This window comes from Piliocolobus tephrosceles, chromosome 21 (genome assembly GCF_002776525.5).
Source record: "Piliocolobus tephrosceles isolate RC106 chromosome 21, ASM277652v3, whole genome shotgun sequence".
Taxonomy (NCBI): Eukaryota; Metazoa; Chordata; class Mammalia; order Primates; family Cercopithecidae; genus Piliocolobus; species Piliocolobus tephrosceles.
The window spans coordinates 44,368,222-44,385,048 of record NC_045454.1 but is presented as its reverse complement, the minus strand read 5'-3'; the positions used below and the strand labels follow the sequence as shown (position 1 = coordinate 44,385,048).

The 16,827-nt window shown below is 58.8% G+C and overlaps 1 protein-coding gene across 1 annotated transcript; it reads left to right on the top strand.

Moving 5' to 3' along the window:
- The first annotated feature begins 261 nt into the window (after positions 1-261).
- On the top strand, positions 262-15,633 carry RAB11B (RAB11B, member RAS oncogene family). Its single transcript, XM_023197414.2, has 5 exons — positions 262-515; positions 10,665-10,860; positions 13,257-13,450; positions 13,644-13,724; positions 14,588-15,633. The coding sequence occupies exons 1-5, from the start codon at positions 476-478 to the stop codon at positions 14,731-14,733; spliced, it is 657 nt and encodes a 218-aa protein (XP_023053182.1). The 5' UTR covers positions 262-475; the 3' UTR covers positions 14,734-15,633.
- Positions 15,634-16,827: the final 1,194 nt, after the last annotated feature.

Below are 16,827 nucleotides of genomic sequence, written 5' to 3'. Positions count from 1 at the left end.
CGGTGAAGCCAGGGCAGCGCGCGCTGACCTATGACGTCATCGGGACGTTAAGCATCTTAGCATCACCTGGACATATCCCCATTTCCCTTCCCCGACAGGTCCTCTGATAGTAGGCTAGGTTCTCAATCCAGCCTCTCATTGGTTAGTTGGTCTGTCCTTCCATTTCATTCCTGCAGCCTTCCGCCCCGCCCTCTTAAACTCACCTCTAATAGGCTGTCGCGGCCGTCACTTCAAAGAGGTCCGCATTCCTTCCGCCTTTCTCCAGGACACCGAGGGCGAGGAGGGCGGATACCAACGGGCGCCCACCCTCGGAGCACTACTTCCATCTCTGATTGGCCCCGCTGGGTGCCAGTCGCTACTCCACCCGCCGCTGATAGGCCATTCAACGGCCGCTCTGCGCGGCGCCGGCTCCGCCCCCGTCGGGTGTTTGTGGTGGGGCTGCGGAGTCGCCGATCCCGCCGGAAGCGCCAGGACAATGGGGACCCGGGACGACGAGTACGACTACCTATTCAAAGGTGCGGCCGGTGGGGCACAGACGGGCGAGGGCGTTGCGGTGAGGCGGCGGGCAGATGGGCCAAGGCCGCGCTTCAGGCCGCTGGGCCCAGTCCGGAGCCCGGGGCTTGGGGCCCGGCGGGTCAGGCAGCCGGGAAGGCCGGGGCCGACCGGGCTCCATCAGCTTCGAGCTAGGATTCGCGGCCATGCGGAGCCAGAGGCCCGGAGAGACCTGGGGGACCCAGGATGCGCTGGGGCGGGGCTGGGGCCTTGCGGGGGTGGGGCCCGGAGCGATGGGAGAGACCGTTAGGGCGGGGCCTCCGGAGGGGGTGGAGCCTTCCCAGGATTTGGCGGGCCGGGCTGGGCTGAAAGCGTGATTTGGAATGGGGGCGGGGTTTTAGAGGCGGGGGCTAAGGCTGATGGGCGTGACCAATAGGTGGGTTGGGCCTGGTAAATGGAGGCGGGGGCTCCACGAGGCCAGTCCTGATTGGGTCAGCGTGTTTGGGGGTGGGTCCCGGGATAGGCGGGGCAGACAGTGGGGCCGAGATGAGGGCCTGGGGGTGAGGTGTGTGGTGGTGGGAGTCTTGGATTGGGGTGCAGAGCTGGGATTGAGTGGAAAGGTACCCGTGTGTGCAGCAAGAATTCCATCTCTTCACTTAGAACTCTCAACAGCGCCTAAGCCAGTACCTGCACTTTTCTGAGCACTTTACGCAAATGAACTAAGTTAAATCCTCACTGCAGCCCTTTGAGGTTGATATTAACCAGCCTCTCTTTTTACACATTGGGAAACTGAAGCCCACAGTGACAAAGACACAGTTTATAAAGTGTTGGAGCCCGATTGAGCGCAATTAGGAAGCATGTCTTAAGGGGCTTGTGGCCAGCATCTGGGACTTGGGGTTGTTAGACCACCTTCTTCCAACGTGCGCACTGATGGCGGGGCCCCAGCCAGCCTGCTGGAGGGTCTTCCCCGCCTGAGAGACTGAGGGGGCTCTAGGAACATCAAATAAGGCCTAGTCAGATCAGGCAGCCATTGCCCGGTCTGCTGGAAGAAGCTGGAGTCCCTTGTTTCTCAGCTGAGCCTCCTATGCCCAGCTAGACTTTGGCCTAGTCGTCTGTCCTGGTTGCTGGGCTCCCTGGCTGACAATGGCAGCCCTTTAGGGTTAACCCCTGGATCCAAGGTGCCTTCACCCTGCGGCCTGCTCTATAAGGGCCTGCGTCCCCCATCAGCTGTTGGTATCCTCACCTCCCTGAGCCGTTCCTCCGAGCGTGCTCTGTGACTTGCACCAGGCCTAGCTGGGTCTTGCGTCTGGTCTCATCCAGCATCTTGTGATTGTGGGGAATGGGCAGAGGTCTCCCCACCTGAGCTGTCTGTGAGGCGAAAGCCTTCCGTGGAGAGGGAGAGGAAGTGCCTCTGCAAGGGCCTGGAGTCGTCCTGCGGCACTGAGGGCTCTGGCAACTGGACACAGGTTGATAATGTCACTGGTGGGTGAGGCTCTGTGGTCGGGAGGGAGTGTTGCTCCCCACGTGCCCTGTCCAGGTTTCTGTGGTTATCCCCTGCTTGTTATTTTCGCCCTTTTGCTGTTTTAAATGACCCAGCTCCGAGTGTTTGCCCAAGTCATGATTTTGCCCTTTGGATTATTTCCTTAAAGTACATTCCCAGCAGAACAGTTACTGGGTCAGGAGCAACGGAGAGGCTGTGTGGTCCCGGGACCCGTCTGCTGCTCCAGACTGCTTCCTGGAAACACTGATCTAGCTCCTGCGGCAGCTGGCATTTGGCAGGCGGGCGGGCAGTGTGGGGGTGGGGGGTCCTGCCCTGCTGCCCTCCCCACACTGGCCTCCTTTTACTGAGTCTAAGCAGGTGCCCTGCTGACCTTCTCAAGCCAGTTGGTAGCAAAAATCTAACCCACAAGGTCAGCGTTTCCCAAACTGGTCATCTGCCGTCTCACCTTCACAGCTGTGCCTTATCAGAGGCCCTCCTCTATTCTTTTTCAATATTTGTCTTTCTTTTTCTGTTTCTTTTCTTTTCTTTTCTTTTTTTTTTTTTTTTTGAGACAGAATTTCACTCTAGTCACCCAGGCTGGAGTGCAGTGGCGCAATCTTGGCTCACTGCAACCTCCGCCTCCCGGGTTCAAACGATTCTCCTGCCTCAGCCTCCCGAGTAGTTGGGATTACAGGCACCCACCACCATGCCTGGCTAATTTTTGTATTCTTAGCAGAGATGGGGTTTACACCATGTTGGCCAGGCTGGTCTCGAACTCCTGACCTCAGGTGATCCACCTGTCTCGGCCTCCCAAAGTGCTGGGATTACAGGCATGAGCCACCACACCTGGCCCTTGCCTTGTTTTTTTGTTTTTTGGTGGCCACATCACGCTCTGGCTCCCTTGACCTGAGCGGCCGAGGCCAGCAGATCCCCCGCGTGATGCCCTGTGTGCTGTTTGTTTTCCTCTGCGAATGTTCTTTCCTTCCCCCAGGAATGACACTGTTGATTTGTACCTAATTATAGAGCCTCACATTTATCCTCCTGACATTTTCTCCTTTAGCCATGGGCCATTTTCATAGCCTGCCACTAATTGCCGCAGGACCCTTGATTTCTTTTCTGATGGACTCGGGGCTGTGGGGTCCACCATGGGTGTAGCTGTATCCCCAAGGGCCGCTGAGGCCCTCTCTGAGCCCTTCCCCTACCCTAGAGGCCCTGGAGGACATGGGTTGTGGGGGAAACGGGCCGCAGCTTCCCCAGGCCCTGTCCTCTGGGTCTTGTCCACCCCTCCCCTGCCCAAGGACAAGGTGGCTGCTGTCCCCAGGGAATGGGCTTGCCTGGTGCTTCCTTCCCTTTCTCTGCTGAGGCTCCAGAGGCAGCTCCCAGCCCTGAAGCCTGGGCAGACCCCCACAGTGGGCCTGCTGTTCCGGTTGCTGTTTGGGGACCCAAACATACCATTTTCCCCATTTAGAATAGGGGCCCCTCCAGTGCCCTAGCTCTGGACACCTCCCCAGAGAAGAGCTGAGACAAGAGTGGCCCCCAGTGCCGGTCCCTGGGGCCTCGGATGCTTAGGACTGGCTTTCAGGGGAGGAGTGGGGCGCTGCTTGGTTCCACCAGGCTCTGCCCAGAATCGGGGCCCATTCCCCTGAAGGGCCTCTCCATCTGCCTGAGCACTAGGGTCTGGGCCCCCAGGGCCACCACACTGTTACGGGGCAGGCCAGGGCACCCAGCACTTCTCAGAGGTGCCAGCTCTTTGTTTTTGCCAACTGGGCTTGCCTGCTCTGTCAGCCAAGTGGCGTGTCTGGGGTAGGGGGGTCGCTTCCCAGCCAGGGAAGCCACCAGCTTCTGTGGAAATGCTGGGAGCTGTGTCCTCAAGGGCTCTTTATTTCCCTAAGACAACAGATTGCTTGTGTCCTAGACAATGACATGTTCATTCCCAGCCTGCATCCTGGACCAGCCCCACCGCTGCCCCACTGGCCACCTCTCTGCCTCGGGCACCCAGTGCCAGGGACTGGCTGGGCAGCTCAGTCTCTCTGCCATTCACCTGTTTTGTCGTCCAGGCTGAAATGCAGTGGCTTAGTCTCAGCTCACCGCAACCTCGGCCTTCCTGGCTCAAACGACTCTCCTGCCTCAGCCTCCCGAGTAGCTGAGACTGCAGGTGCCCGCCACCACACTGGGCTGATTTTTGTATTTTTAGTAGGGATGGGGGTTCGCCATATTGGTCAGGCTGGTCTCGAACTCCTGACCTCAAGTGATCCACCTGCCTTGGCCTCCCAAAGTGCTGGGATTACAGGCGTGAGCCACTGTACCTGGCCTGCCATTTACCTGTTCAGTGGCCGTTTGGCCTTTGCTCTGACTTGGTCACTCCAGGTTGAGTGTTCCCAGCTGTTCAGGGAGAATGATAATATTTACATCTGTCCCTGGGGCAGCCCTGAGAATGTGGTCAGCTGAGGCATGCAAAGCACTGGGGACCCAGCCTGGCCAAGGTGCTTGAGTGTTGGCAGCCCAGGGCAAAACTGATGGGACCGGGCGCCGTGGCTCACGCCTGGAATCCCAGCACTTTTTGGGAGGCTGAGGTGGGCAGATCACTTGAGGTCAGTAGTTCAAGACCAGCCTGGCCAACATGGCAAAACCCCATCTCTACTAAAAATACAAAAATTAGCCGGGCGTGGTGGTGCACACCTGTAATCCCAGCTACTCAGGAGGCTGAGGCAAGAGAATCACTTGAACCCAGGAGGCAGAGAACACAGTAAGCTGAGATCGCGTCAGTGCACTGCAGCCTGGGTAAGGGAGATTCCTTCTCAAAAAAACGAAAAACAAACAAACAAACAAAAAACTGGCCAGGCGCGGTGGCTCAAGCCTGTAATCCCAGCACTTTGGGAGGCCGAGACGGCCGGATCACGAGGTCAGGAGATCGAGACCATCCTGGCTAACACGGTGAAACCCCGTCTCTACTAAAAAAATACAAAAAACTAGCCGGGCGAGGTGGTGGGCGCCTGTAGTCCCAGCTACCTGGGAGGCTGAGGCAGGAGAATGGCGTAAACCCGGGAGGCGGAGCTTGCAGTGAGCGGAGATCCGGCCACTGCACTCCAGCCCGGGCAACAGAGCGAGACTCCCGTTCCCCGTGAAAAAAAAAAAAAAAACTGATGAGGCTGAGGAGCCCCCAAGGTGGTACAGCTGGGGCAAGGCTGGGAAGGAAGTGAGGGTGTCGGGGGATACCCAGGCAGGGCCCAAGTTTCCTATCTTGTTTCCTGAGGATATGAGAACTGAGCAGACCTCCCTGGCCTTGATCAGGTTTCCGTAGCTGCCGTGGAAAGGAGGTTAAGATTCGTGGTGTGGATGGGGGTCCTCACAGTGAGTCCAGCCTGGTCCCCGGTGGCCTGGGAGCCCATTCTCATCCCTACTGGTTTGGTCCGGAGGCCTTGGGCCACACGCGCACATTAACTCCACCTCTTTCCCTCTTTTTTTTTTTTTTTGAGATGGAGTCTCGCTGTTGTTGCCCAGGCTGCAGTGCAGTGGCACGATCCCGGCTCACTGCAACCTCCACCTCCCGGGTTCAAATGATTCTCCTGCCTCAGCCTCCCAAGTAGCTGGGACTAGAGATGCCCACCACACCACACACAATACAAACACACTTGTATTTTTCGTAGAGACGGGGTTTTACCATGTTAGTCAGGTTGGTCTTGAACTCCTGACCTCAAGTGATCTGCCTGCCTCGGCCTCCCCAAGTGCTGGGATTACAGGTGTGAGCCACTGTACCGGCCATCTTTCCATCTTTCTCTGAAGTCCACTTGGTAGCCCTGTGCTGAGCACCCATGGAGACGTGAGAGAATGCTGGCCCTGTTGTCTCAGGTGTTGCAGGCCAGTCCAAGCAGCGGTCTTTGGGGAGAGGAGAGGTCTGAACCAAGGGGTCTTGAAGGATGGGTAGGAGTTTGCCGGCTGCCCCAGGTGGACAGGCTGCCCCACACGGTAGGAGCTGGGGTGCCCAGAGCCTCAATGCCCACCCCATAAGGCAGAATCGTGACTCCCGAGCCACGTGTTGAGGTTTGGGGTGGGACAGTGAGTGTGGCAGTAAGTTGGGAAGGAAGAACTTGGACTGTGGATGCGGAAGACCTGGGTTCAAATCCTGCCTGGCTCACTTCCCAGGTGGTGGCTCCAGACAAGACCCTTGGGAGGCACCGTTGGGAGGTGGGGGCGAGCCCACAAACATGCATAGCTTCAGGGTCCTGCTGTGCCCCACACCCTGTTCCCCATCCGAGCCTCAGTTTCCTCATCTGTAAAAGTGGGCTACATGAGGCTTCTGTGAAGTAATGCACACCAAGAGCTTTGTTAGCACAGGTTCATCAAATATTCTTTGTGTTCTTTTTATTCTTGGCTTCCAAGCAGCCAACCAGAGAGGGTACCAGGTGGGATTGCAGGGGGCTGCCTGATCCTGCCCTCCTCACCTGTGGCCCAAGGGTGGTGACCTGGCCTCCTCCAGGTATGGGGCAGGGGGTGGGCCCAGGAGGTTCAGCCAGCCTCTTTGGCGTTTTGTTTGTTCAGTTGACAGACATTTCTTTTTCTTTTTTTGTTTGAGACGGAGTCTTTGCTCTGTCACCCAGGCTGGAGTGCAGTGGTGCGATCTCAGCTCACTGCAAGCTCCGCCTCCCGGATTCACACAGTTCTCCTGCCTCAGCCTCCTGAGTAGCTGGGACTACAGGCGCCTGCCACCACGCCCGGCTAATTTTTTGCATTTTTAGTAGAGACGGGGTTTCACCGTATTAACCAGGATGGTCTCAATCTCCTGACCTCGTGATCCGCCCGTCTCGGCCTCTCAAAGTGCTGGGATTACAGACTTGAGCCACCGCGCCCGGCCATTTGACAGACATTTTCTTGGGTGTTTATTGTGTGCCAGGCACTGTGCCAGGACCTGATTCCTGCCCTTGGGGCAGACTGGCAAAAAAATGCCACCTGACAGGTGAGAGAGTGGCAAGAGTGATGGAGGAAGAGCTGGGCCAGGGAAAAGGGTAATTCAGAGAGTAGGGTTTTACTAGCATAGCAGGGAGGGCCTTCTTGGCCAAGTGGCATTTAAGGGGTCACACGAAGGGGATAAAGGAGGGAGCCAGGTCGGTGCCTGGAGAAGAGCGTTTCTGGCAGAAGGAGCAGCCCGTGCAAAGGCCCTGAGGCAGGATCGCACCTGGCGTGTTGGGGAAACAGCATGGAGGCCTGTGTGGCTGAGGCAGAGTGAACCAGGGGGCGAGAGGGAGGAGGGAAGGGTCCTGTGGGCAGTGGGGAGGACTGGGGCTTTTCCCCTGTGGGAGGTGGGAGCCACGGAGGGTTGTTTGCAGAGGGAGAGAGGTGCCCCGGCTTGGCACTCACGGGTGCCCTCTGGTAGCTGCTGCAGGAGGCCAGCCTTTTGGTTGGTGATGAGGGTGAACACAGGGACCCCACAGACAATACCTTCCAGGGTCTAAGAGTCTGGAATGGAATCGCCCAGGGAGACATGGTGGATGCACCCCTCATCCTCCCTTCTCTTGGATCTGTTTTGAATGTGCCGAAAGATTGACTCTGAGATGCGAGAGCAAGGAAGGAGTCGAGAATGACTCCAGGTTTTTGGCATGAGTGCCTAGCAGGACCAAGCCACAGTTAACCAAGATAAGGAGGGTAGGTGAGGGGTGGGTGAGCAGGCTTAGGGAGTGAGTGGGAGCTTGGCTCTGCTCTACTGGGTATGAGGGGACTGGGGCCCCAGAGGAGACAGGAAGGAGACAATGGGCATGCCAGTCTGGGCTTCTAGGGAGACAGGTAATACAGGAGTTACCAGCCATGGCTGGTGTTTATAGCCATGAGCCTGGATGGGGTCACCTGGGGACCGGGTGAGGACAGAGATGCCTGTCCTGAGGCTCCTGAGGTTTGCAAGTGGAGTGGGAGACTGAGTGGGAGTGACTGTGAGGAGGGGAGTCGGGGTGTAGAGCCCCTGAAGGCAGGGAAGGAGGGAGAGCTTGCTGAGTGCCTGCTGCACGGGCCTGGGGGAGTGGGGGTGGCTGAAGCTGACTCTGACTGTAGGGGCGAAAGCATGCTTGGTTTGAGTTCTAGGACTGGGGGACAGGAAGTGGAATGAGTGAGTGTAGACGATACCTTCCAGCGGGTTTGGAGTCCGGAGAGGAGAGAATCGGGCAGTGCCCGGGGCAGGCAGTGGGGTCAGGAGAGAATGTTTTCTAGGGAGAGAATTCCAAGCGTGTAGGTACAGCCCCACAGTGTGGCCAGGGGAAGGGCAGAGGAGGCTGCCTGTGGGCTCCAGGGCCTGCTCCCTCAATGTGGCAGGGGTTCCGGGTGGGGCCGGTGGACCTCTGTGTCAACCCGGACTCAGCCTGGCTGCCTGCACCTCCCCGAGCTCAGGAGGAGCAGCTGTGCCCGTCTCTGCCCAGACAGGGAAGTCTCATCCTCAGTGGATGCCCCCCAACTGCTTGGGATCAGGGGTGACCAAGCCACTGAGCCGACCCACCCTCAGGTGCCAGGGCCCAAGGCCCACATTTGGGGGTCCCCGGGGCTTCTGGCTGGGGCGTCTGGTTGGCTGTATTCCAGTGCACGCACACACACTGATCTCCCCCGCATGGTATGTTCTGGGTCTGGGAACAGCCCACCCAGGCCCCACCCCAGAGCCTGGGGCAGCTGGGCCCGTAGGGACAGTGCTTCCATGGCTGGGACAAGAAACGCTTTACAGTGCGGCTCACCCCTGGCCTGACCAGCCGGCACCTGCTCTGCTCAGGGACACGTTCCTGATGCCCCTTGGCCAGCATGAGACAGGCCTGCTGCGTACCCCGTGTGGACTGGGCTCAGGCCCCCCGTCCCTGGGTGGTGTTGCCCACAAACCCTCACCTCCCTCCTGTCCATGCTGCACTGACTCCTTTCTGGGCCAGGGTTTGCATCTTGCCAAGCTGCTCTGCTGCACACCCACCTCCTGGGACAATGCATACCTGTGTTGGAGCCTTGTGAGGAGCTGTGCACACACGTGGACTGCCACGCGGACTGCCTCTTGAATGAGGACTTGGCCTTGGCTGGAGCTCCCTGCAGCTCAGCAGGGGACCTAAGCCTGGGGACCGGGGTGCTGGGAGGTGGCTGCAGGCTCCTTCCTCCAGGCTGCGTCCCCAGGGCACATTCCTGTTCCCCACTCAGCCCTCTGTGCCGAAGCTGGATGTGGGTTTGCTGCACCAGGAGAGGTGGGAGTTGAGGTGGGGGTAGTTCCTCATGTCCTGTCACTTACATACCTGGAGCAGTGACCCTTCCCATGCCCTGACCAGAAACCACAACAACCGTGACAGCCGCCCACTCATGTCCCTTCCTGTGCAATGCCTGCTCTTTTTGTGGAGGGAGACAGAATCTCTGTTGCCCAGGCTGGAGTGCACTGATGCTATCTTGGCTCACTGCAACCTCCAGCTCCTGGGCTAAAGCCAGTCTCCTGCCTCAGCCTCCTGAGTAACTGGGGCTACCGTAGCCACCACGCCCGGCTAATTTTCTTTTTTTTGAGATGGAGTCTCGCTCTGTCACCCAGGCTGGAGTGCAGTGGCGTGATCTTGGCTCACTGCAAGCTCCACCTCCCGGGTTCACCCCATTCTCCTGCCTCAGCCTCCCAAGTAGCTGGGACTACAGGCGCCTGCCACCTCGCCCGGCTAATTTTATTGTATTTTTAGTAGAGACGAGGTTTCACCATGTTAGCCAGGATGGTTTCGATCTCCTGACCTCGTGATCCGCCCGCCTTGGCCTTTCAGAGTGCTGGGATTACAGGCATGAGCCACTGTGCCTGGCTAATTTTTGTATTTTTTTTTTTTTTTTGAGACAGAGTCTTGCTCTGTCCCCCAGGCTGGAGTGCAGTGGCCGGATCTCAGCTCACTGCAAGCTCCACCTCCCGGGTTTACGCCATTCTCCTGCCTCAGCCTCCCAAGTAGCTGGGACTACAGGCGCCCGCCACCTCGCCTGGCTAGTTTTTTGTATTTTTAGTAGAGACGGGGTTTCACCGTGTTAGCCAGGATGGTCTCGATCTCCTGACCTAGTGATCCGCCCATCTCGGCCTCCCAAAGTGCTGGAATTACAGGCTTGAGCCACCACGCCCGGCCAATTTTTGTATTTCTTATAGAGATGGGGTTTCACCATGTTGGCCAGGCTGGTCTCGAACTCCTGACCTCAAGTGATCCACCCACCTCGGCCTCTCAAAGCACTGGGATTACAGGCGGAGCCACCATGCCTGGCCATGCCTGCTCTTACTTCCTCCTCCTGTGACTGCCTCCCTGTTCACACATTTGGAAAAAGTCCAGAGATGAAGTGATTTGCCCAAGGTCACCCTGCTCAGGAACCTTCTCAAGCTGTGTCTGGCTGCCCAGCCACCAGGCTGCAGGTGGAGACTCAGGGTTGATGGATCTCGAGCTGCTCTGCCTACCTGGCTGCCTGGGTCCCCATGCCCCAGCTGGGAAAGCCCTGCTCTGAGGGCCGGAGACAGGCGGGTGTTGTCCTATCGGCAGTGGCTGTTTCTGGAAGGCAGGAGCCTCCCTTCACTTCTGCACCACTTAGCACGGTGCCTGCAGGCTCCGGGCTCCAGGCATCTCCGACTCCTCCACACCGTTGGCAGCTGCGTTGATGCAGCACCCAGGGAACCGGCAGGAAGGTTGGGGGGGCGGTCGTGGGTGGAGCATGGGGACTCACAGAACCTCGCCTCCCCGCCCAGTGGTGCTCATCGGGGACTCGGGCGTGGGCAAGAGCAACCTGCTGTCGCGCTTCACCCGCAACGAGTTCAACCTGGAGAGCAAGAGCACCATCGGCGTGGAGTTCGCCACCCGCAGCATCCAGGTGGACGGCAAGACCATCAAGGCGCAGATCTGGGACACCGCCGGCCAGGAGCGCTACCGCGCCATCACCTCCGCGTGCGTGTCGGCAGCCTGGGCAGGGACGCTGAGATTCGGGGACGTGGGCATGCGGCGCGTGGGCTTGGAAGGATGTGTAGGAGTTGGGCAGGAGAAGGGGAGAGTGTGTTCCCAAGAGCAGGGAGTGAGGCTGGAAGAACACCTCAGCCATGCGCCGTGGGACCCTCAGGCAGACCAGCGTCCAGCCTTGGCCACGCCAGGGTATCTCTGGGCTCTCTGGGTACCAAGTGCAGTGAGGACTTGGCTCGGGCCACTCCGCCTTGCCGCTGCCGCTGCCCCTGCCCCTGCCCAGCCAGCTTCCCAGCCTTCCTCCTCCCTCAGCTCCCCTCCTCACTGGGGCCCACACCCCTCCTATCCTCCCACCCAGGCCTGGCCCTCCTTCCCTGCAAAGGCTTCCCAGCCATCAGGACCCACTCAGCTGCCTTTTTCTGGACCCCTCCCAAGCCCCCCAGTCATTCCTACCACCATCGTGTTTAGGTCCTCTGGGCTCCCTCCCATCTCCTTCATCCCTCAGGTGCATCTGGTCTGTCACCTCCTGGTTTTTTTTTTTTTTTTTTGAGATGGAGTTTCGCTCTTGTCGCCCAGGCTGGAGTGCAATGGTGTGATCTCAGCTCCCTGCAACCTCCGCCTCCTGGGTTCAAGCGATTCTCCTGCCTCAGCCTCCTGAGTAGCTGGGATTGTAGGCACATGCCACTGCACCAGGCTAATTTTGTTATTTTTAGTAGAGACAGGGTTTTTCCATATTGGTCAGGCTGGTCTCAAACTCCTGACCTCAGGTGATCTACCCCTCGGCCTCCCAAAGTGCTGGGATTATAGGTGTGAGCCACCATGCCTGGCTGTCGCCACCTCTTTTTTGGAGACAGACAGGGTCTTGCTCTGTCACCCAGGCTGGAGTGCAGTGCCACAATTGCAGCTCACTGCCCCTCGACCTCCCAGGCTCAAGCGATTCTCCTGCCTCAGCCTCCTGAGTAGCTGGGGCTACACGTGTGTGCCACCATGCCTGGCTTATTTTATTTTATTTATTTATTTATTTTATATTTTTGGGATAGAGTCTCACTCTGTCGCCCAGGCTGGAGTGCAGTGTCACAATCTCGGCTCACTGCAACCTCCGCCCCTCTGGGGTTCAAGCGATTCTCCTGCCTCAGCCTCCCAAGTAGCTGGGATTACAGGTGCCTGCCACCACATCTGGCTGATTTTTGTATTTTTAGTAGAGACGGGGTTTCACCGTCTTGGCCAGGCTGGTCTTGAACTCCTGACCTCTTGAGCCACTGCACCCGGCCTGTTTATTTATTTTTAAAGACAAAGTCTCGCTCTGTTGCCCAGGTTGGCGTGCAGTGGTGTGATCATAGCTCACTGCAGCCTTGAACTCCTCCTGGGTTCAAGCGATCCTCCCACCTCAGCCTCCCAAAGTGCTGAGAGTGGATGTCTGTCTCCTCAGTGGGCTGAGCCTGGCCCGGCATGGTAGGCAGTGGCCTTTTCTCTGCACTGCTGCTGTTTCCTTCTCCCTATCCCTCACTTGTTTTTTTTTTTTTTGAAAAGGGTCTGGCTCTGTCCCCCAGGCTGGAGTGCAGTGGCGTGATCTTGGCTTACTGAAAGCTCGACCTTCCAGGCTCAAGTGATGCTCCCACTCAGCCTCCTGAGTAGCTGGGATTACAGGCACATGCCACCACACCCAGCTGATTTTTGTATTTTTCTTTTTTTTTTTTTTGAGACGGAGTCTGGCTCTGTCGCCCAGGCTGGAGTGCAGTGGCCGGATCTCAGCTCACTGCAAGCTCCGCCTTCCGGGTTTACGCCATTCTCCTGCCTCAGCCTCCCGAGTAGCTGGGACTACAGGCGCCGCCACCTTGCCCGGCTAGTTTTTTTTTTGTAGTATTTTTAGTAGAGACGGGGTTTCACCGGGTTAGCCAGGATGGTCTCGATCTCCTGACCTCGTGATCCGCCCGTCTCGGCCTCCCAAAGTGCTGGGATTACAGGCTTGAGCCACCGCGCCCGGCCTCTGATTTTTGTATTTTTCTAGTAGAGATGGGGTTTCGCCATGTTGCCCAGGCTGGTCTGAAACTCCCAGCCTCAACTGATCCACCCACCTCAGCCTCCCAAAGTGCTGGGATTACAGGCATGAGCCACCACGCCCAGCCCCTTCCCTTTTTTTGATGACTTCATGGTATCTTCTATCTCCAGCCCCCAAACTCCCTCCTGAGGCCCCCCCATTTCAGAGCCGGATCCAGGGAGCAGTGCTGGGGCCTCCAGATACACACCCTTCCCTTGAGGTCACAATGGCTGCCCCTTGGCTCGGCCCTGGGCCACCCACCCTGGGCGTGACATATGCTGTTATCCTGTGAGGCCGCCACTGCCCACAGTCGTCCTCCAGAGAGGCTCATGGGCCCCTGATCCCGCAGGTACTACCGAGGCGCAGTGGGCGCCCTGCTGGTGTATGACATCGCCAAGCACCTGACCTATGAGAACGTGGAGCGCTGGCTGAAGGAGCTGCGGGACCACGCAGACAGCAACATTGTCATCATGCTGGTGGGCAACAAGAGTGACCTGCGCCATCTGCGGGCCGTGCCCACTGACGAGGCCCGCGCCTTCGCGGGTGAGCAGATGGAGACCTGGGCACCAGAGAGGTGTCTGGGAGGCACAGTGTTGGAGCCCCGGCCACAGCCCTGGCCTCCCTTCCTTGAGGAGTGGCCTTGGGATGGGCCAGGTGGGTGGGCGGGGTCCCTGAGAGCATGTGGGAGCCTGTCACCCCGCCTCCCCACTCACCTAGGCAGTATTCTTGGTTCCAGAAAAGAACAACTTGTCCTTCATCGAGACCTCAGCCTTGGACTCCACCAACGTAGAGGAAGCATTCAAGAACATCCTCACAGGTGGCCGGGGCTGGCTGGGTGTGGGGAGGGTACCAGCCAGGCAGCGTGGAACCTGGCCTCTGAACCTTCACTCGTTTTATTTGTTTTTTGATATTTTTCTTTTTTTTTTTTTCTGATGGGGCGGGATGGAGTCTTGCTCTTTTGCCCAGGCTGGAGTGCAGTGGCTTAATCTCAGCTTACTGCAACCTCCGCCTCCCAGGTTCAAACGATTCTCCTGCCTCAGCCTCCCGAGTAGCTGGGATTACAGATGCATGCCACAGGCCCAGCTCATTTTTGTAATTTTCAGTAGAGACCGGATTTCACCATGTTGGCCAGGCTGGTGGTCTCCAACTCCTGGGCTCAAGTGATCCACCTGCCTCGGCCTCCCAGAGTGCTGGGATTACAGGCATGAGCCAATGCACCTGGCCTGTTTGTTTGATTTTTTTTTTTTTTTTTTCCTACTAGTGCGCCTAACCTTTGCTTGTTAACCAGTGCGCCAGCAAGGGCTAGACCTGGTCTAGCCCTTGCTGGCACTGGGACACAGAGACCCCCTGGCCCCAGGTCCTGGGGAGGGGTCCTGCCTTAACTCTTGGGCTGCGGGGAGGCGGGTAGCCTCAGGCACCTGGAGCCTTTTGGCTTCTGGGAGTTTACCTCTGAGGGAGGAGGGCCCTTCTGATCTTAGGGAACCAGCGGCCTGGGCTGGCTGTGACCAGCTGTGGGTCCTGCCCTGACTGGGTGCGCGGCCCCTGTCCTTGTTACCCGATGTGATGGGGGCGCTGTGGGGGTCTGAAGAGGGGTTCTGGAGTCCTGCAGGGAGGGGTCCCCCTCGGCAGGCAGGGCACATGCTGGCTCACCCCACGTCCCCCTGTATATCCCCTTCGCAGAGATCTACCGCATCGTGTCACAGAAACAGATTGCAGACCGCGCTGCCCATGACGAGTCCCCGGGGAACAACGTGGTGGACATCAGCGTGCCGCCCACCACGGACGGACAGAAGCCCAACAAGCTGCAGTGCTGCCAGAACCTGTGACCCCCGCGCCTCCGCCCAGCGTGCGTGCACGTCCTCCGCCCGCCCCCGCCACGGTGTCCTCCGGCCCCTCCCTGCTGTCCCTCTGTGGCCAGCTCGCTCCAGCCCTCCCAGTGAGCTCTGCACGGCCAGGCCGGGGCCCAGGAAGGACAGGAGCCAGTGCTACCCCCGTCCTGCCCGGGGAAAAGCTAGAAGCCCGGGTTTGCTGCACCCATGAAAGTTGGGCCGCCGCCGACATCTTGGCGGGGTTGGGGGGGGCGGCAGGATGGACCGGGCTGGCCAGAGGTGAGGAGGACGGGCGGACGGCGCCGCCTTCTCCCCTTTTCCTCGGCCGACTCCAGGGAGCGATTGCCTCCCTCCCTCTGTGGCTGGGTGGCCCAGCCAGCCCGTCATCCCCACCCAGAACCCTGCTCTGGGCCAAAGCCCGAAGAACCAGGCAGTGGGGACCGGGGCAGGCGGACCCCCCGGGCTCTTAGCGCCCACCCGCTCCTCAGCGCACAGCAGCTCGCACAGGCCTTTCACCTCTGCCTGTTGATCGATGCAGGGAGAAGCCCGTCCCCACCTCCCCTCTCTCCTCTCCTCTCCCCAGTCCCCTCTCCTGCACGCAGCGCGCCCGCCCTCTCGGCCCTCCCTGTCCCCCTCCTCTGTCTCGTCTCCCCATCTGGTCTGGAACCTGTTTGCCAGTGAAGCAATATTTCCGTGTTTTGTATATACAACCGCTCTTGTAGCCTTTGGTTTTTGTTAATGTAGAGAAACACAGATTCTTTATACACTTTGTAAGATTTACGCCAAACCCCAGCTCTCGATCTCTTCTTCTCCCTGTGGCCCCTGCACTGTTGCCCCGTTCCCGTCACCCTGCCCATTACTGAAATGTATAATCTGACTTCCTGTACAGAAACCTGCCGCTGCGCCTCTGTCTGCTTTCTTTCCGCCAGGCGCCAGCTCCTGGGCCGAAGCCTCTCGCTGCACGTTCCCCAATGCAGGCTGGACCCCCCCCCATCTCCCCGGCCCACCCCACACGGAGCGAGAGGACCCCAGCACCTGCCAAGGGCAGCGTGGAAGCCTGGGCCCAGCGCGGTTGGGTGGGCCCTCGCCAAGCTGTCCCTGTGCCAGGGAAGGAGGGGAGGCTGCCGCTTATTTTTGACCTTGAACTCCCGTGTCCCAGGACCCCAGGCCTGCGGGCGCCCCCTGGTGGGGACGGGAGCCAAGGGCAGTGGCCAGGATTCATCGCTGTCTCCTGCCAGGGCCGCCCCTTCCCTGGGGTCCTGACGAGGGTGACTTGCCCAGTGGATGTTGGTGATGCCAGCTGTCTCCACGCTAGACTGACACTGGAGGAGGGCCCAGTGGGGAAATGCCAGGGGCAGCAAGATGTGTGGCATGGAGTTCCTCTTCCCAGGATCCAGCGGCTCCCTCTGCCTCACCCCGCAGTGAACTTGGGATCAGTGTGAGCTGCCAGCAGCTGTCCAAAAGCTCCAGCCTCTAGCTAAAGAGGCTACCCACACCCTGGAGACCCGGGGGGCCATGAGAGAGGACAGCACCATTCCCTCTTGATTCTAGACTCTGGCTGCCCTGCCTGGAGGGATAGGGGATCGCAGACACCTTTTCCCAGAAGAGCTCCAGGTGGCTGGGAGCTGTTTAGACACGGGAGCTGGAGTGAGCCAAGGTGTGCGCTCCAGGCCCAGGGAGCAGCCTGGCACAGCGCTAACTGGCAGAATTGGAGGGGAGTCACCCTGGGCTCCAGGGCCCATTCAAACAGACCCCAGGGACACGGATTCCCCTGGGTTTGGGCACGGTGGGTCATGTGGTGGACAGAGGCATTGGGTGCAAGAAAGCACCTTGAGTTTTTGTTTGTTTGTTGAGACCGAGTTTTGCTCGTTACCCAGGCTGGAGTGCGATGGCATGATCTTGGCTCACCATAACCTCCACCTCCCGGGTTCAAGCGATTCTCCTGCCTCAGCCTCCTGAGTAGCTGAGATTGCAGGCATGCGCTACCATGCCCAGCTAACTTTTTTGTATTTATTCCCGACCTCAGGTAATCTGCCCGCCTCGGGCTCCCAAAGTGCTGGGATTACAGGCGTGAGCCACCGTGCCTGGCCC